The 19,888-nt window shown below is 44.8% G+C and overlaps 1 protein-coding gene across 1 annotated transcript in view; it reads left to right on the top strand.

Annotated features, from left to right (window-relative positions):
- Window positions 1-19,888, top strand: part of EHBP1 (EH domain binding protein 1) — a gene marked incomplete at its 3' end in the record, with an annotated part of 225,619 nt that overhangs the window by 93,236 nt on the left and 112,495 nt on the right. The window contains exons 7-9 of the mRNA XM_009892512.1: window positions 4,528-4,632; window positions 5,358-5,480; window positions 16,101-16,353. Of these exons, the coding sequence (XP_009890814.1) occupies window positions 4,528-4,632; window positions 5,358-5,480; window positions 16,101-16,353 (481 nt within the window). The remainder of the gene's footprint in view (window positions 1-4,527; window positions 4,633-5,357; window positions 5,481-16,100; window positions 16,354-19,888) is intronic.

Below are 19,888 nucleotides of genomic sequence, written 5' to 3'. Positions count from 1 at the left end.
CCCTGGAGGAGGCTGGGGAAGGGTGAGCTGTCTGGATGTGCAACACAAGCTCCAGGCTCAAGTTCTTTCAGAGGCATTTCGGCTTTTCCATCTGTTGTTGTAAAGGCCAAAATTCTCTGTTGTAAGCAAACGTTACAATACCTACTTGAAAGGCAGAAGCAATAAATACTTCTGAACTACACTGTGTCCGTCCATCGTTCAACCTGTTGTGATACTGTTTTCTAACGATTCAAGACGGGAGGGTTGGGTTGGGCTTTTTGGAGACGCATCATTAAGGGAACCGGAGGAGGGAAAGGTCAGCCTCGGACCTTTTCTTCTCGTGTTGGCTACAACGACCGAGTTGCTTCGTTAGCCCGGCTAGCTTTTCCCACATCAGACGAGGAGAGGGATGAGAGGGATGTTGAAGGAGAAGGAGCGCACGTAGTTTCCCACGCAAATGGGAGAACGCGGAGCATAGGGCAGTAAGTAAACATTAATAAATAAAATGGAAAGGATCTATTTCAACATGTATTACAGACTGGTTTCGTTGGCGGTTGGAGTCACTCCTGTAATAAATGTAATGAATGGGCAAAACTAATAAAACACAAGGAGAAGAGCTGAGGAAGCAAGGGAGAAAGAAGTAGGAATGACTGTCGAAAAATAGGAAGAACTATAGAAAGAAGGAAACGGAACAAAATTGAGGTAGTGAAGTCCTCTTTCAAAAATTTCTTTCAAAAATAATTGTGTTCACAGAATCCCATAAAGTTAATTGAGGGAGTTACATAACGCTGTTGAAAGCTTGCTGCTCCCAACGTTTTCTCATCTGTTGCAGCGTTAGGGTGTTGGCAGCCGAGCGAGCTGGAATGCCTTCGCTGACTCAGAGTCCCCCGCGGCAAATCGCTTCGCCTCGGTGCGCCTGTTTTCCCAACTGTAAAATGGGGATACTGGTTAGAACTACTTCACGGGAACGGTGGGAGCGTTACACGGTTAGTGTTTGTCAGCGAGCTTTGAAAAAGTGAAGTGGAAGTAGTAAAGCAAAAGGGATTATTATCTTACTTTTAACTCAAAGTCTTCTCGTAGAAGCGTTGGATGACTTGGGGACTGAAACGTTGTCATTCTCAAGCCACAGCTACATGAGGTGCTGCAAGTCTTTATCACAGATGCTGTTTTTTGCAGTGCACAGAAGTTTCTTTTTTTGTAATTGAGCCCAAAGTTACAGTTTTCTAGATGAACAAATATATCCAGTGCGAGGAGAACAAGGGAGACCTGCTCACTGGGGCTCTAGATGGTGCAGGAGAGTTAGGAAATGCTTCTCGTCCTCGATGCGTTGCCTAACTTTGAGTAAGTATCTGTGCTTCTGCTTCTTCAGCTATGAAAGAAGTGGCGCAATACTGACCTACCTCAAAAGCGCTGTGGAATTTTGGTGTGGTCAATGCACGAGCTGTTGCCGTACAACTGACCTTAAGATCAGACTGCAAGATGTTTGCATCCATTCAAAGCACCACTTTCATGTTTTTAAAAACAAACTCCCTCCGTCTCAGACTTTGCCCCTTCCTTCCCGATATTTCTTATTTTCATTTTTCACATGCGAAAGCTCTGTCTCCACCTAACTGTTGTGTTTTATGTGAACTTCAAAATGGCGTTCGTAGCCATGAAATACATTTCAAATATTTTGCTTCTACGCTGTTGGTAGAAATGAATTGAAGTGCCCCAGAATTATCCTGCCCTTAGCCTTCAGTTGAAGACAAGGCGTCCTAGCGTATTTGAAGAAACGTGGCTCATAACTCACCAACTTAGGCTAGTCCTTAGACTCCTCCTCCGTCCGCACCAGGAGCATGGGGACTGTCCTGGGGCACCACGTGGACTCAGCACCATGCCCGTGTGCTCCCCATTGCAGGAATCTGGATCCCAGTATATTTTAAGAACAGGCTTCTGGAGAGCAATACGCGTAACCCTTTCTTGCTGTTTGCAAAACCATACCTCCCGTGTAAACTTGTGTTACCTTGAATCTTCTTTGTCGGTAGCAGCAAGCTGCTTAAAGAAAAAAAGAAAAAGGCAAGAGAGAAGAATGAAAAAAAAAAAACCCCAACCCCGGTGATTTATATGACATACTTGTAGAGCAAGCTAATATACATTTGTAGATAATGAGATTTATAAAAGATAATATAGGACATAAATCTCCAACCTACCGCTTCCACACTCCAAAATATGACATAAACCATTTAATATTGTAATGAGGAACATTGTAGTGCACACAGGTGTTTAGGTTGGCAGATGGGACCAGGTGATTCAGACCACATCAAAGAATTCCCTCTTTTTAAAGCTCTGAACTTAATTTGTTATTTTCTGACAATAAAAACTGAATTGTAATTGTTTTGGGTGGTTTTGGTTTTGGTTTTTTTTTTTGACGTGCTGGCATAATAAATTGTAAATCATGTCAGCATCTCAGCCTGTTTTAAGCTAGTAATGTGTTTGTACTAGTGTTTTATAAGGTCAACTCTGTTTTATTTGAGTACAGCAAAGTATTTTCCATTGTGTGTCTTGAGTCTTAAAAATTCCCGGAAGATGGGATCGGATTGTTCAGATCTCTAAGGTGTCTATATGATTTCATACTGAGCAAGTTAAGAGTTTGGGGGGCAGTTTTGGTGTTATTTTTTTAGGACAATAGTCTTGTTTGTTGGAGCCAAGAACGAGGAAGTGAGGAAGGTGAAATTAACCCTGTGTAGGTAGATAGAAATGTAATCCCATCTGAGTAGATGATTGCTTTAAGGTCAAGAACAGTTAGGAGGTGCGGTTAAAAGGAATGCGGCTGTGGCTGTGTCATTGTCGGCATAGATTATGCCCAACAGATATCAGCAGATGGGATCACTTCCAGTCTTCATGCTGACTGGCGTATCTTTGCAAAGCGGTTTAAATTGGGCAAAGAAGTCTTTCACCATACGGCTGAAATACTTTCAAGTTCTGGACTCTGCTTTTGGCTTCAGGTTCTTCATGCTCTCCGCGAAGGCGTGAAATGAAGAGTTGTGTCCGAGTGTCCACTGGTGAAGGTGTTGCCCTCTGGAACAGCATGAGTCCCCCCTGCTAGGATGCTCTGGGTGACTGTGGGCACCGACGTGGGTTGGGACAGTCGTGATATGCCTCAATTTTCCCCTCACACTGATATCTTGTTCCTCGTAACTAGTGCGTAGGATGAAGACTACAGTATGAGAGTCGGTGACAAATGTTTGCTTTCCCAAACAAAAGCCATATGCGGAAGAGTCAAGTACGCAACAGCAGTGAACTAAAAGCCTTACAAAGAAGTAACTCCACATTTGCACAAGAAATCAAAGCTTAAAGGAAATCCAGGAATGGTTGGTGTGAGAAATGTGCCGTAAAGGCACGTACATAGCTTTAACTCCACTGGTGGCACCAGAAGCCATCACCTGTTGCGTTGGGAAAAGGCAGGAGATGAAAAAAACCTGTCAGAGGGGCAATGATACTCAACAATCAGGGTCAGCTCTCCTGCACGGGTTCCTCCTTGCCTGTTTGTCAGCTGGAAGGAGGAGGAAATCTGTCCCCTCTCCCCAGGGACCTGCGCCTGAGGTCTTTCAGCGATGCCCGGTTACTAGAGAAACTCCATTTGTCAGATGCGGTGGATAGGGCTGCTTTAGGGGGGGATCAGAGAGGAATTTTTCCCCTTGGGGCAGAAGCCGCTAAGACCTGGTTGGATTTTGCTTCTTTCTTTCCTTCCAGAATTATGCAGGCGTCAACTACTTAATTAGAATTAAACATTAATACATTTTAAAAACCATGAATTCATTTTCCAACTCTGAAAATTCTGTGATTCTGTGATTGCAATTCGCTGCTCTCCACTATGGATAAGAAGGCGAAGGAGGATTTTACCGAACGGGAAGGTGTTACTTGCGTAGCATTACGGTGGCAAATTCCACCAAGAGAGACGTTCAGTATGCATTCTCCCAGCGCAGCGCTGATCGTATCTTTTAGAACTATTAGAAAACTTCAACTTGCCATAGGTCAGAATTTAATGAGGACTGATTGCAAATGTTAAATAATCAGAGTGTGTGTGTGTGTATAAATAAATAAAATACATAAAATGCATGTGTATGTATTAGTTTTCTGTAGCCTTAAGGGTTTGGGAAGGAGGTAAATTGTTCTGGGGCTCTTTTGTGTTGATTGACAATGATTTAAAATTCAGGTTTTCTTCGCGAGCAGGAAAAGTCCATAAATTACGTCCAGTACATCTAAGTTTTGAACTGATATGTGTACTCCTCCTCATAAAACTAATTACTGCTGCTGACACCGGGCATCTGGCAAGGTTTTGTTTATGTCTGTTAACTGAGTTTCTCGTTAAATTATCGCCGAAGCGCTTAAGCAGATGCTTTGCCGTAGGTATAGCGTTGTAAGGACTCGTTCTAAATGTATTCTTTTAATTAACCCTGAGTCTCTTCTCTTTCTCGCTCTCTCTCTTTCTAGTAACAGTACTCGTTCCACTTCTGTTTCATTAAATGCCCTTGCCTTACGTTTGTCTTGACTGGCTTCTATTTACAGAAATTGTAAACCAGTTGAATGCTCTGAGCAGCTTAGATGAAGATCAAGATGACTGCGTAAAGCGAGCAAATATGCCTTCAGCTAAATCAGCCAGTTCCTCTGAAGGTCTATGAGCTTTCCTCCTTTCTTTCTGTTTCTGATTGTCTGTATTTACTGTGACCTGTTACCTTTTGACTCCTGCTTGTATTCAGCTGTCAGCTTTATCTCTGTGCTTCCACCCAGCATGACTCTCAGTAATTTGTAGCGCATCCAACAGGTAACAACACGATAGAGAAAGAGCCTATCTCCTCGACAGCTCCCTTGTCATCTGATAATGAAGAAGAGAGGAAAAAAAATTACAAAAAAAAAAAACACCCCAAACCCAACCCCAGACCCCAAGCCTAAAACATTAATTGTGCAGTCAATAATACTCGACCTCTCTAACTTGACAAAGTGTGCCCTCTCTGATTTTACGGGCACGTTACGTCCAAAACTTGAAATTTCCCGACGATAGTTAACGTGTATGTGAACAACCGAAAAGAAATCACTGTATTTAGCTTGTTAGATGTTCTGCAACATTTCTTTAATGAAGATAATAGAAGGCTTTCTCAGTAGTCGTTTCTGTTTCGTGATGTTCTGATCAGCAAAGAGAAGTTTCATTCATTTCACCTTTTTTTTCCCCCCTCCTTTGTTGGTGTACTGCTGAAGTGCGTTAGCTTAGTTGTGCCGTTCGTGCCATACCCTGGTGCAGTGTTTCAAGGGACTGTTAATATGAGGTCTTTTTTCAGCTTGAAATATGTTAGATGAATAGTTTGTATCTATATTAAAACAATATTCCAACTTGTTTCTAGAGCTTATCAATAAACTTAATTTTCTGGACGAAGAGGAGCGAGACCTGGCCAACTCTAGTACGAACCCTTTTGGTGATCCTGACACAGCAGAATTAAATCCGTTTGGAGACCCTGATGTAGAAGGTAATAGATTTGTATAACATCATTCATTGTTAATTGCAAATGCTTAATGAAACATTATATATTTTGGGTTTTGGGGTTTTTTTTTGGTAGGGCTACAAGTGAAAAATGTTATTTTGATTAAATGCAATTATTGCATGCAGTAATGACGTAGCAACAGCTGCCAGGCACTGCTGGAAAATGGATTTATCTTTTCAGTCACATCCTTATGTGTATTTGCCACTGGGGGCTTCCAGCTAAGAGCTGAGCCAGAGGCTTTTAGACCTGTCGGGTGTGTTACTAGTACTCACCGCATGTGGTATAAGTGAGCAACACACACTGTCGAGTGCCTCTGTTCCACGTGGACGCTGGTTTATGTCGGAATTTCTGTCGCTGCCATCTTCACAGCGTCACAGCTATTGTTGGTTAGCCCTAATCTTCGTTATTATAATTTAATTGTATCTCTTTAATTCTTCCTTTTTCTCTTTTATGGCTTTCTCGGTTAAGACTTCTGGCATTGTGCCTTGCGCCACGTAATAGGTGTTAATCCCCTTTCCAGACTGACAGAGGATCGTAGAATGGTTTGGGTTGGAAGGGACCTGGAAGATCACCCAGTTCCACCCCCCTGCCCTGGGCGGGGACACCTCCCACCAGCCCAAGTTGCTCCAAGCCCCGTCCAACCTGGCCTTGAACACCTCCAGGGATGGGGCAGCCACAGCTTCTTGGGGCAGCATGAGCTGGTGCCTCACCACCAGTGAAAAATTTCTTCCTTACATCTCATCTAAATTTCCCCTCTTCAGTTTAAAACCGTTCCCCCTCATGCTACGGCTCCCCTCCCTGAGCAAGAGTCCCTCCCCAGCTCTCCTGGAGCCCCTTTAGGCACTGGAAGGGGCTCTAAGGTCTCCCCGGAGCCTTCTCTTCTCCAGGCTGAACCCCCCCAACTCTCCCAGCCTGTCCTCCCAGCAGAGGGGCTCCAGCCCTCCCAGCATCTCCGTGCCCTCCTCTGGCCCCACTCCACCAGCTCCGTGTCCTTCTGCTGTTGGGACCCCCCGAGCTGGAGGCAGCACTGCAGGGGGGTCTCCCCAGAGCAGAGCGCAGCAGAGGGGCACAATCCCCCCTCACCCTGCTGGCCACGCTGCTGGGGATGCAGCCCAGGGTGCCGGTGGCTTTCTGGGCTGCCAGCCCATATTGCAAGCTCACATCCAGCTTCTCATCAAACACACACCCCAAAGTCCTTCTCCTCAGGGCTGTTCTCAATCCATTCTCCGCCCAGCCTGTATTTGTGCGTGGGATTGCCCCAGCCCATGTGCAGGACCTTGCATTTGCCCTTGTTGAACTTCATGAGGTTGGCTTGGGCCCACCTCTCCAGCCTGTCCAGGTCCCTCTGGATGGCATCCCTCCCCTCCAGCGTGTCGACCGCTCCACATAGCTTGGTGTCATCAGCAAACTTGCTGAAGGTGCACTCAGTCCCACTGTCCATGTCGCCGACATGAACAGCACCGTTCCCAGTACCAAGCCCTGAGGAATGCCACTCATCACTGGTCGCCACTTGGACATGGAGCTGTTGACTGCAACTCTTTCAGTGCGGCCATCCAGCCAGTTCTTTATCCAGCGAGTGATCCATCTGTCAAATCCATGTCTCTCCAATTTAGAGACCGGGACGTCATGTGGGATAGTGTCAAATGCTTTGCACGAGTCCAGGTAGATGCGGTGTGTTGCTCATGCCCGTTTGTATTCTGCTTGAGTGAGAAATCCAACCCCTGTAAGTTCTTAATCTGATAAGACTTAGGCCATAAGGCCAGAAAGGAGCACCAAGACAGCAGGCATCTCTGCTGTCGTCACCTCCATGTCCAGATATGCAGGCTTCCATCTGCTGCCATCAGAAAAAGAAGAGTGTATGACTTTCTTAGTTTGCAGCTACTCAAAATGCCAATCCATAGTTGAATCCCAAGTCTGAAGCTGTACTCAGCTGTTCCTGTTCAAAGCTCCAAGACTTTTCTTTCCCACAGAAAATACCAAGGAGCGTTTGTCACCTTTGACCAAACCCCAGGAGCCGCTCTGTAATGGCGGTGGAAAAGAACCGCACTGAGCAGGAGCGGCCCAGGGTACAGCCATGGGATTTCCAACGCCAGGTCTAATGAGGTTGCGTTTCTGAGCTGCACTTTCCATCTGTGGTTACCCGCTTTCTCTGGCCGAGCTGAATGTTTACTCACCACTTGGCTTTTCTGAGTCCACGGAGGCCAATGTGGGTGGTGATCTAAGTCCTGTCATGCTTTGGCTGTGATGTAGTCTCGCAGCTTGTGTTTCTCAAACAAGGACATTGCACTATCTTCTGGATTTGGCCATCGAAGCCATAAAGCCACTGTCCCAGCCCACTTCTCCCTCCTATAAAGTTGTCAGGCGTTTCTAGAGCTGCGGGAAGTGACTTGTTTCAGCTTTGTAGACACCAATATATGTGGATTAGATTCTGGTGTGTGGATCTTTGGCTTCATTTCCAGTCTGTTCCTGGGCTGTGAGTTCCCTTAGCGTCCCGGGAGGAGGAGGAATAACCAGGGGTATAAAACACCTATTCTCATCCATCTAGTTGTCCATGCACAACTTGCTCCAAGAGATTCAGCCTTTACTTCTTTCTTCCTTCTCTGCTCTAGAAAGACGAGCTCCCTTCTCCCTGGAGAGCGCCGTACAAGTCCCAGCCTATGGAAACTGGTGTTTTCCAAACCCGGCTTTTCTTTCCTTTCCAGAGAGGACCTGCGCTGGCAGAAAGGGGCAACAGGTCTTCTGACCACGAAATATAGGGACTAAGAAATTGGTTCCTTCTCATCTCGGGGACGGAGACATATAAACCGGTGGTGTTTCTTAGTGCCGGAGTAGCTTGACACCTCATGTCCTGCATCCAAGGCTCCAGCCTGCTTACGTTCCCAAAAGCCTTCCAATATATGTGGGGCACATTTTTTCAGCCGATTCTGGTCCCTTTGGTGGCATCTAGCCTTTACTGCCATTTCAGTCACAGTCGTGGACGTTCTCCATTCCTCTGGGTGTGTTTTCTGTACTTGGACAGTCTCAGACTCTTGGGTCCCCAAAGAAGCCCATCTATACGGCTGTGGGCAGCAATGTTGAGTTGTTGGGTGTGTGTACCAAATCTTCCTCCCACACGTTGTTGCCATCATGCAGCAGTCAACGTACAACAACATGACAGTGATTTTTGATAAACAGGGTGTCACTAGATTCTTCCTACTGTGTCATAAGGTGTTTTTTATTTGGGAGGGATGGAGCTTCTCTCAGGTTCATGTGACAGCAGTGTGTCCGCCTGCAGCGCAAGTGGAAGATCTTGAGGTGCTTCAGGCTGTCGGACCAAGAGATCTGGTGTGGCGTTTTTAAAGCTTTTCCTTTATGATTAGTGGCTCCCCAGGAATTCTTCTAGTCACCTCAGACACCTCTGAGAAGTGCTGGCTCCTTCGCTCCAGTGCTGTCTTGTCCTATAATGGGCACTGGTTGTGTTCATCTTCCCTTGCTTGGCCTTCTTGACGTGTGCCTTTCCTCCAGTCATCTTCCTCCACAAAAAGTTGAGGGTACGGGGGGAAATGGTGCTGAGACAAATTAGGTAGGAAAGTTCTGGTTTTCAGCAGCAGCAGGAATCTGCTGTGTGTGTCTGTGGCTCATTGGATCGGTGTCTCTACATGGGGAGCACCTAGACCTCACCGTTTTGGGGAGATTTCCCTTCAGTTTGGACTACAGCTGTTCTCGCCCCGTTGCCCTACCACAGGCTGCCCTCTTTGTTTCCCGTTTGGCCTCAGGTACGTTCCCTCATGGTTTAGGACGTTTCTCCTACTTTGAGACCTCAGTGTAACTTTCATTGCTGTCATCTCTTTTTAGGAGGCTCTTTGGGAAGCTATGCCCACTTCTTTGCTTTTGCATCCTTAAGTGAATGTGACCTTTTTGGTGGCCACCTTAGGAGCTTGGGAGCATGACGGAGGCTCAGGAGTTTAAGGCAGACTTTCTCCTTCAGGCTTAAAGAGTCACATTACCTGTTTCGCTCATCTTGTGATCTACTTAAAGCCAGAGATTAACCTTTTATGCGGGGAGGGATGAAGTATTTTTCTATTCACTGCAGGTTAGTCTGCTTTATCTTTTTATCTGGACAAGGCAAAATCTGGAATTTAGACTTTGTGAAAGTTCAGAGCCTCTCCATAGGATTTGTTACTGAATTCCCCCGAGATGTACGGAGCAGCCATCCGGAGCCTCCTTTCCGGAAGACTTTGCCATCAGCCGCTGGGAGGCACGACGTGCCATTTGGCCGAGAGATTCCAGGGATGTTCCTATCGAACCTGTAACCTGTGTGCTCAGTGAGAGAGCGCGTGGAGCCACCCAGGGCATGAATATGTGCGTATGGACAGGCACCCAACGAGAAAGGAGGATTCCTTGCCGGTAGATGCTTGTTTCCTAGACAGATATTTCTTGTGCCTGTTCACAAACCAGCTGCTTTCCCCTCTATCTTCCTAATCCCATAATCACCTAACCCTGGGAACGCGGGGTGGAGAGAAACTGAAGGCGTGAGAGCTCCCGGCATCCGTGTATACGCCGTGGGTGCAGCGCACACGGCAGAGGATGCTCAGCAAGCCAGCGCTGGATGCTGCTGGGGTTTAAGAAGTCCTTAGTGTAAATGTTCTTAGGTGCACGGTGGAGTGAACGTCCATAGGAACAGCTTGCCTCCAAAAATCGTCAGCGGTAGAAATGAAACCTTTCGGTCCGTCTCTTGGTTGACGCGTTGAATTGAGGTTTATTCTCTCTGTATTTAGTGGGTCGGCTCGACATTAGGAATCTGGAACATAAAAAAAGCATGTGTTTGAACAATATAACTCTACAGCGTTATACTAGACCGTATGTAGATGGTTGTATGAGGACTTCCTTTCAGTCATGTTGCAACACAACTCTAAAATTATTAAATTTTTTGCAAAATATTTTACTTCACATGTATGGAAATATTTTACTTCACATATACAAAAATATTTTACTTCACACATACAAAACTATTTTACTTAACATATTAATATTTTACTTAACATTTACTTAACGTATGCAACAAACTGAAATGGAAAACTACGACACGCTTTCAGCGCTCCAGATGGTTTTGTTTTCCTTTTTAATTAGGTGGGGAATGCAAATTTTGAAGTTGCGTATGACCAGCACAAGTTTCCTGCAACACCCCTGAGACACGAGGGCACCTGTTTGCTCCCGCTGCCTCCCGCTTTCGTTTCCAACACAATTTACTTTACGAATACGTTTCTTTACCCTGCGCGTAGACTTCTGAGCTGCCTGCAGCCCGGGCTACGCTGCAAATGAGACCGGGGCTACAACGCGGTACCAAACCCCGCCGTCTTTCTAGGATAGTCCTAAGGAGAGCAGTATGAGAACCAATAGAGAGGAAAAAGTTGACTCTGACCCATCTTAATGAAACGCCGTGTGTTGCTGGTGGGAGCATTAATTAAAGCGCTAGAAACTCGTCGCTGGTTTATAGGGTGCCAGTCATTACGCTTTCTAGAAGCACTGGGAAGTAACATTTTTATTATGTGCTCTTCGTTATGCCGCGTGCATCGCCAGCGTGACTGTGTGCCTGCCAGTAGTGCAGCACACGGCATCACTCAGTATCTTTCGCATGTGGCTTCTTCTTTCATCCTTTGCCAAGGGGAAAGTGGTACGCGTAATGTTTTTTTTTTTGGGGGGGGGGTGTTTGGTTTTAAGGGCTGTGTCACAATCTGTTTGTGTTACGAGAGGCGAGTGGGTTGAAGGGCAGGGTGATTTTTGGAGATCCTCTGGGAACTAGAAGGCAGATTACGCTGATAGGTAGCGCCAGAGTGATTACTCTCCCGAGCAGCCTTTCTCAGCGGAGTTAGGGCAAGCGATGTTTCCAGAATCTGGCACGAGAGCAACTGGTGCTTCTGCTGTAGTAACACTCCTACCTCACCTCTTGTCACTCCTACCCCTGTGGCTTTATTACTTAACCATGCAAAAATTACGGTGCGTTTGACCCTTGGAGTGCCAAACTGCAACCGTGGTCTGTGGGTTTTATGTTTGTTTTTGGTTTTAATATATATTGGGGTAGAGAACTGCAATTAAAGCAATGGGTTCAAGTCGAGACCGGAGTCCTGTGTCTTCAGCTGTGATTAGGGGGAAGCAGGGGAATCTGTGTTGACTCCTTAGCGTAAAATCAGCTTGAAGAAGGAAATAAGCCCCTTTTAAGCTGTTATATATTCAGCCGCTTCCCAACATCGTTAGGTTCTTGAGAAAAACGGAGTGTCTTTGTCACAGAGGAGGTAACAGTGGCCGCGGCGTTAAGAGCAGTGCTGTTGACTATCCATCGTTGCCATTGAATTTGTTATAGAAAAGTGATGACCAACTCTTGGCACAGAAGCGAGTCCTAAAGGGTTTCAGAGACCCCATGGGAGGTAGTCTGGTCAGGTTCAAGTTCAGGTGGGGACCGTCCCTCTTGTGGGGACATCAAAGGAGGCAGAGGGGGGAAAAAAACCCACCCCAATATCCCAGAGGAGAGAGAATGAGCAGCCAAGTGAAGTGGGTTCTAGTTGAGCCTCTGTAAAATTCTGCCTATAAAAGTGTTTTGCAAATGATGCTTTTAGAAGCTCCTGTAATTTTAGCCTGCGTGTAGCGCTTTGTGAAATCTTTTCGTTAATAATAAGCCCGAGGTCTCTGAGCGCTGATCTGCAACGCTGCGCGGGGTAAGGCCAAATCTGTAGTTACTGTTGAGCCACTGAACAAGAGAAAGCATTTTGTCCCAGTTAGGGTTACAGCACTCGATCCGTAGTGTTGAAATAGAAAGAATTGCAAAAACCATTTGCATCGCCCCTGAAAGTTTATCAGATTTAAACGAGCGTTTAACTTGTCGTTTCCAGGAGACACTGAAAAGCAAATTAGAAATAAAAGCTTGCAGTATGGTTTTAAGAGATTGTTTCCTTCCATGTTTTTAACTTCAGGAAATATTGCTGACGTTCCTTCTAGTAATGTTTGTTTGAATGCCGCTCGTGAGTTATCAGTGAGTTTTGCTCGGGTAGGATAATGTGTGTTTATCAACAGATTCACGTGCAGGTGCAGCGGTCCATCATACGGAGTCGCAGAAGCAGGTATTCGCGGTCGGCAAAATATTTAAAGATTTGAGCAAAGTTTAAAGGAGAAAAAAATATTGGTTAAAACATCGCCAATAAATCGCGTAATTTGAACAAGACATACCTCCCTCGTTTTTCTGCGTTTCATTGGGTTCCTTCTGCTTTTTGTATGAAACTGTCTTTTGAGGGCAGATCTCAAAAGCGTTTCTGCTTGGCCTGGTCCGTCAAATCTCTAAATGTGTGGGTAACGTTTGAGCTGTATCCTGACTCCCGTGAGCTTCCTGTGGGATTTGGCTCGCCTGGTTTCAGCCATTAACAGTTTGACCGTACCCCTCTAAGCTTTGCTCGTAGAGGGGTGTAGCTCTGCTGCAGATACCCCATCAGGGCAAGCAGGGCGCACCGTTTGCTTGCCATGACCACCTGCGCTGGCCACTAGAGTGATGGAGGTAAGGCAGCGTAGAACCTCTTTGCCAGTTTTATCTTAAAATAAACGAGAGAATACATTTAAAACGTTGGGATCTCCTCTGACGTGATTTCATCTGTAATACTGTCAAAGGGCTCTTGCTTGATTTGATCATCTTCGTGTTTTTAAGAATTTCTGCCTTGAATGATTTCTTCTCCCTTGTCAGTGAAGCTGCAGACCTTCAATATTATTTTATTGTGGCTTTCTCTGAAACGTCTTTCTTATAAGGACGTGGGGTTACGAACGAATCCCCGCGCACAGAGTAGGGTATGGGCTTAATACGCATCACCTACTGGGCAGTAACTACCCTTTCTCCCAGGATAAGTGCCCGCTAGCTTATTCCCTTTTATTAAGGGATAAACATGGTGTATTTACCCTGGGATAGGAGCGAACACGTACACTACAGCTGACATACGGCAAATACACACCCTGCTTTATCCTGCAGTAGTTTGTCTGTATGCCCATCTCCTAAGACGCAGCTGAAATGTTGCTTCGTGACATTCAGGTGGGGCTTAACCAGTTCAAACAGGAGCAGAACCTCTTTCTTAGGTTTAGCGAAGACTGTTATTGCAACCCTGATTATTTGGGGATATTTTTTTTTACAAGGATTTTGATTAATTGGTTCTTTTTAGAACGCATTTTGATAGTGTAAAGACTGACCATTAAGCATAATTTCTCATGATCTCTCTTTACCTTCATCTCATCCCGTTTCAGCATAGTGTCTGTTTTACGCTTTTTCTCAATCTCCTTTTTGACTCCAGTTTTTGACTTGAAACAGTGATAGCTGTATTCGGAATTTGGAGTTAAATATAAGAACTTACGAGATACATTGGAGATAGATGTGTACTCTGTGTGTTGCTTCTTTAATGCTAAGTTGGACCAGGTTGCTGAAGGACTAAGAAATTGCAAACCTCACTTGGAATTAAAGGAAATTTTGTAATGTAATTTTCCAAACAGTCACCATAGGGAAATCCTACAGGCACAAGCACTGTGCGCAGTTGTGTGTCTACCAGTTAAAATCACCAGTATTGTCTGGCAAAGTAGAATTTTATTTTGTGTTGCCCAGCTGAGCTCACCCTCAATCTCAGGTGAGTGATTTATTTCCTGAGGGTCCACATTGGGTCTAAATATGATTTTTGATTATTTTTTGCTGGTATTCCAGCCAAACCCATTTGGTTCCTACTTTCTGACCATAGAGAAATGATCCATCACTTCAGAAACAGACCCTCAGAAATAGTATAGAAAACAATATGCTAACACAGTCTTTGTCGTTCAAATGTGAAGACTGCTCTGGGGGGTAGGGCTTTCTGTCACCTCGGCTGGAGGCAGGGTGAACGGGAAGTTTACTGGCGGAATAGAATCATAGAATGGTTAGAGTTGGAAGGCACCTTGAAGCCCATCTCGTTCCACCCCCCTGCCCTGGGCAGGGACACCTCCCACCAGCCCAGGTTGCTCCAAGCCCCGTCCAACCTGGCCTTGACCACCTCCAGGGATGGGGCAGCCACAGCTTCTCGGGGCAACCTGCCCCAGGGGATCACCACCCGCACAGCAAAGAATTTCTTCCTAATATCTAATCTAAATGTACCTTCTTCCAGTTTAAAACCGTTACCCTTGGTCTTCTTGCTCCCCTCCCTGATCAGGAGTCCCTCCCAGCTCTCCTGGAGCCCCTTTAGGCACTGGAAGGGGCTCTGAGGTCTCCCCTTTTTTGCCTTCTCTTCTCCAGGCTGAACCCCCCCAACTCTCCCAGCCTGTCCTCCCAGCAGTGGGGCTCCAGCCCTCCAAGCATCTACGAGCCCTCCTCTGGCCCCGCTCCAACAGGTCCACGTCCATTTTCTAGCAATTCACCAGGATTAGCAACTTCAGTACATCATCCATCCAAGAGGAAGTGACGGCAGTGCTGTTCCTTTCCCTTTGTTAGCTGTGTGACTAGTGATTTTTGTCTTCCCGAATATTTGCTTTGTGACAAACACACTTGGAACTCCATCTTTTCCTTCTGTAGAGCCTCGATACAGATAACTTCTGGGTTTTCTTTTAAAGCTAAAAGGTGGGCTTTCTTCAATTTAGTCTCCATACATCTGAAAAAGAAACCCTTCTCGTTAAGAATAATGTGGGAGTGGTTATTGAAAACCGGGTTTTAATAACACTGTATCGAAGTCCCTATTTGCATAGATTTTGAAAGCAGATCAGATCCAATCTTGAACTGAGCTTGTGATCATTTGATGCTGCAGGAGGAGTAAGATTAACGTTACCGAGTGTCTTTGTAAGGAATGTTGGAGCGCTGAATGGCGGTTCGGATTATTCAATATCCAGCAGCCGTTCACTTTTGTGTAATGTTCTTTCTGTAGCGTCTGTTACTCTAAAGATCCGCGTGCGGCATCAGGTTGCTAATAACTTTTTGTTGTGCGGCCCAAATAATAGATGAGTAATTTGATTTTCTGTCTCTTCAGGGTTAAATTAAATTCATTTTTTACTGTGAGACTATGTATTGTTGCCAAGAGCAGTTAGCAGTGAAAATGTGTATGTTTTGAAAAATAATTACTGATCATACCTAATAACTGATTTTTTAGTTCAGTCATTTTAAGAAATGAAAAGAGCACCTACTGGCTATCACCACTTTTAATATCCAGTAAAAGTCATTTTATTATAAAATACAGGATATCTTTTTTCTTTATTAAAAGCTCAAATAAATAATTAAGAACATTTTGTTGGGATACAAATTGGCTAATAGCTTGGGAAAACGTTCTTAAATGTCTTGCGATACGATTTATGTGACAAATAGGAAAACTAATAACTAATTAGGTCGAAAGAGCTTCAGCAAGTGAGAAAATGATACCTATTCAATGTACTCGAGATGAAATGACCTTTTGAAAGAATTTTTGAATAAACAAAGTTACACTGTAAATAAATAAAGCGCGAACTTTCATCTAAGGCTCGGACTTTGTATATTGAGAGTCACGAAGCGGGTCTTGTCGCAAGTCTTCAAAATACAAAGACCCGATAAAATGTTTTCAATTTTTTTCCATGTTAAATCTGTTTAATGACTTTTCTGTTGTTGTTCTTTGGTAGAACCGGACACTGAAATACCTTCATCTTCAAAGCCAGAAGAAAGTTTCTATGCTGAGAATTACAATCCCTTCAAGGATGAAGACGCCCCGGAGTACTTGAACCCGTTTGATGAGCCGGATCCTGAGCCTGAAACGTTTGTGACTCGGAGAGATTCCCCTCCCCAACCTGCCAAAAGGAAAAACGTCAGACCGGTGGATATGAGCAAATACCTCTATGCAGATACCTCTAAAGCTGAAGAGGAAGAGCTAGATGAGTAAGTCTGAATCTCCATCTTTCGGCAGCTTTGGAAGCATTAGTGGGATCCCTGGCTTAATCTTGAGGTGTATTGGGTTCAAGCGTGGTGATCCGTAATCACCTCCTCAGGACAGCCTGATCCTTAGGGAGCAGTACCGTACCCCCAAGTCACGCTGTTCAGCTGAACAGGATCGCTTGGGAAACTCTTCTTTGCCTCGCTGATAGCGAATTACTTGATAGGGAACACATCTGTGTACCTTTTTGGCACTTCCTGCCCTGACAATTGCCAATGAGCCAAAAATGAAGGAGCTTGATCCTTCCTATCCTTTTTGCCTTTATTTTTACTATATAAACTAATATTTTTTGTTAATGATAATGGAGAGTTTGTTTTGTATTGGTGCGGTATGTAAAAAGGAAGAGCGTTTTTCGTAGCACATTTTTGAGAGCCTCATAAAACTGAATCTCTGCGTGGGAAAGATAACACCACACGCACTTTGTTAGGGTGTTTCTTTGATCTTAACCTCACGTAAAACTTTTATAAACTCACGCTGACTGCCTGGTATTATCGTAGAGAAACCTAACAAGGAGTGAGAGCTTTTTGCAATAGCTGTGCAGCTTGGGAGGTTTGGAGGTAGAGACTTTACTCCTTGTTTGTGGTCATTAGTCACCAACCACACCGCTCATGAGACAGTTTATGGTGATTACCTGTGAGCAATTTGACGGACAACAGCTGTAATTAATGTTTCGTTTCCCATTATTTAATGAGATTTATCACGGCAAGACATTTGCATTGCTTTCATATTTAATGTTAATCCCGGTGTCGTATCATCATCTTTATGTTTCTCTGTTTATAGCTGCGTTCTAGGAAACTGAAGGGTTCCCATACACTCTCATAGAAATGTAGAAAGGACCCTGCAGGTTTTTTTTTTTTTCTTTTAGAGCTCTGTGGCTGTGGATTTGTTGTTGTTGTTTGTTCTGGAAAAAAAAAAAAAAAGAAAGAATAGAAGAAGAGGCATTTGGGGAATGATGTCTCTGCCAGCTCCGTTCATCGGGGCGCGGGCTGCTCTGTCTTCGGAGCACAGTGTGATCACGCTGCTGCCGGTCCCACCAGACATCCCTGATCATTCACTGATCACCAGAATCCGCAGGGAGAAAAAATACATATAATTCACACCTGCAAAGATACGGGTATAGAGATCCAGGCAAAGACTGAGAAGAGCAGAAAGAGCAAAAGCTACATAGACAGGCAAGCGAAGAATTTCCTCTGGTTTATATTTATACTCACGTTTCTGTGCCAAATGGGCTTGCAGCAGTGTTGTAATGGGCAGCCTTGGTTTTTTTTGGGTACCGGCCTGTAGATTTCTCTAGTCCTTTGTGTACAAAAGCCGCCTTCTTATTTTAATCTCCGTAGGTGGATTCTACTTGAACGTAAATCTGGACCTGTGTTTTCATTACAAAAGTGTTGTCCCATGGAAAGATGGAAGAATAAGGAATCCAAGAGCACTGTAAAATAGATTCTTACATCTTTTACATAAGTTTTTTTATGTCCTGATGCCCAAAGTAGCTTCCTCTCCACATTCTCCTCCCAGGTCACAGGAGCACCATGTCATTTACAAAAGATGTCGAGACAGTTAAATGTATTGGGTAGAAGCGTGGCAAAGAGAACCTTGGAATCTTTATCCTGAAATGCTCTGGAGGAATAAGTGCAATAATAAAACTCCGGTCTAGGAACACAGGACCTGTGATACTAAAGCACACCTTCAAGCACTATTATGCTTTACCTTATATCATAAATTTTCAAATTTTTCAGTAGAAAGTTTCCGCTCAAGTATGGTATGGTGAGCGCCAAAGGAAAGATTTTCATAGGCAGTGCCAGTTGGTAGTTTTTGTGTGCCCTAAACCATGAGGCTTTATGTCCAGATGTGTATTGTTTCTTATCTAATGTGAATATCGATGCTTTATTGGGTACCTAAGTGGCTAATCTTCTTCCCAGTCCTACTAAAGTCTAGGCTTCAGTGGCACTTTCTAGCAGAGAGTTCCACAAGAAAACAAGATCTTATATGAAATGCGTTTCCTTTTATTGATTGTAAGTAAGTTACCTTTCCAATCCCATACACGATCTCTTCTGTGGCTTATCAAAACAACAATTAGTAGTATTGCATTTGTCTGCTGTGTGTCTCCAGCATGTTCACCATTACTTTTTGCTTGTCTGAGTTCCATGGTGCTAACTTTATCAATCTCTCTTCATACAGAAGCCTCTTCATCTCTCTAATCATTTTCACCGCCCGTCTCTGGACCCTGTTATTTCTTCTGCTATGTGTCTATTTTAAGATGTGTTGACTTGGCCTGAGCAGTGTATTCAAGACGAGGCTGAACAACTGAGTTGTATCGCGGCATTAGAAAACTTTGCATGTTATTTCCAACCTCTCCCCTAACATCTTGTCTTTTAATTTGATTTGCTTTGGGTAGTTTTTAATAATTTTTTACTACCGCTGGTCCCGTGCTTTCCCCAGGAGTGGTTTTGAACCTGACAGATGGAAGGCGTGAGAAACAGAAGGCTCCTGAAAGACATTTACTGTTGCTGGGGAATCACAGAATGGTTTGGGTTGGAAGGGACCTTGAAGACCATCTGGTTCCACCCCCCTGCCCTGGGCAGGGCCACCTCCCACCAGCCCAGGTTGCTCCAAGCCCCGTCCAACCTGGCCTTGAACTCCTCCAGGGATGGGGCATGTATTTTTATCCCAGTGTCTTAAACGTTCCGTTGGAGTTCACTTAACGCACCGCTTGGCGTTTTCCTCTCGTCTTTGGTGTGAAAGGCAATGGTGTGTTGTGGGAGCATGGACACATCAGCATCAGGAGCCTTGTCCCTTTCTGCTCTGGCATATCCCGAGCTCCGATTCTGGCCTCAAAGCTTACACAAAGTGCCCCGAGAGCTGAACTCTGACTCCAGTTTTGTAACAGGCTCTCGGTGTAATCTTGGAAAAGGCACTTACCCTCAACTGCGCCTCTGTGAAGGATTTACCTTGGGTAATTGCCTTAATTGAACCATATTTCGCTAATGGTTGGGAAGATAACGTAAGATTTCACAAGGCGCATGAGCAAAGCCTAGTCACGAGCATAGTCAGAATGAGGCGTTGCGTGGCACAGAGGCGCTTAGATGATCCAGTCCGTATATGCTGCCGCAAAGCGACGCTCTCAGAATGTACGTCCTCTGGCCAAGTCCTCGTACCCGGCTGGAGATAAGGGACGTGTTTTCCTTTTGTTGCTTTGGGCGTTTGAATGTTAGCGTAAAAATCTGCTTTGGCCTTTTGGAGTTTCGTACATGAAAATCCAAAGGGGAGGTGGCTACCTGGTAATAAAGGACAGCACGCCTTGCTCAGTTAACTTTAATTATTTGAAAATAGCATAGCTCACAACTACTCGACGTATAATCCTTTCAGCCCTACTACTTCTGGCTGGTAACATTGCCTGACCGCTTAACCCTACATCACTGACAGCTTTGGTTTTCCTCCTCGATAAAATGCTGATTTTTTTATATATATATATTTATTTTT

This window comes from Charadrius vociferus, unplaced genomic scaffold (assembly GCF_000708025.1).
Source record: "Charadrius vociferus isolate BGI_N301 unplaced genomic scaffold, ASM70802v2 scaffold139, whole genome shotgun sequence".
Lineage (NCBI taxonomy): Eukaryota > Metazoa > Chordata > Aves > Charadriiformes > Charadriidae > Charadrius > Charadrius vociferus.
Note: the sequence above shows the minus strand (reverse complement) of the source record. Positions and strands in the feature narration are given on the sequence as shown.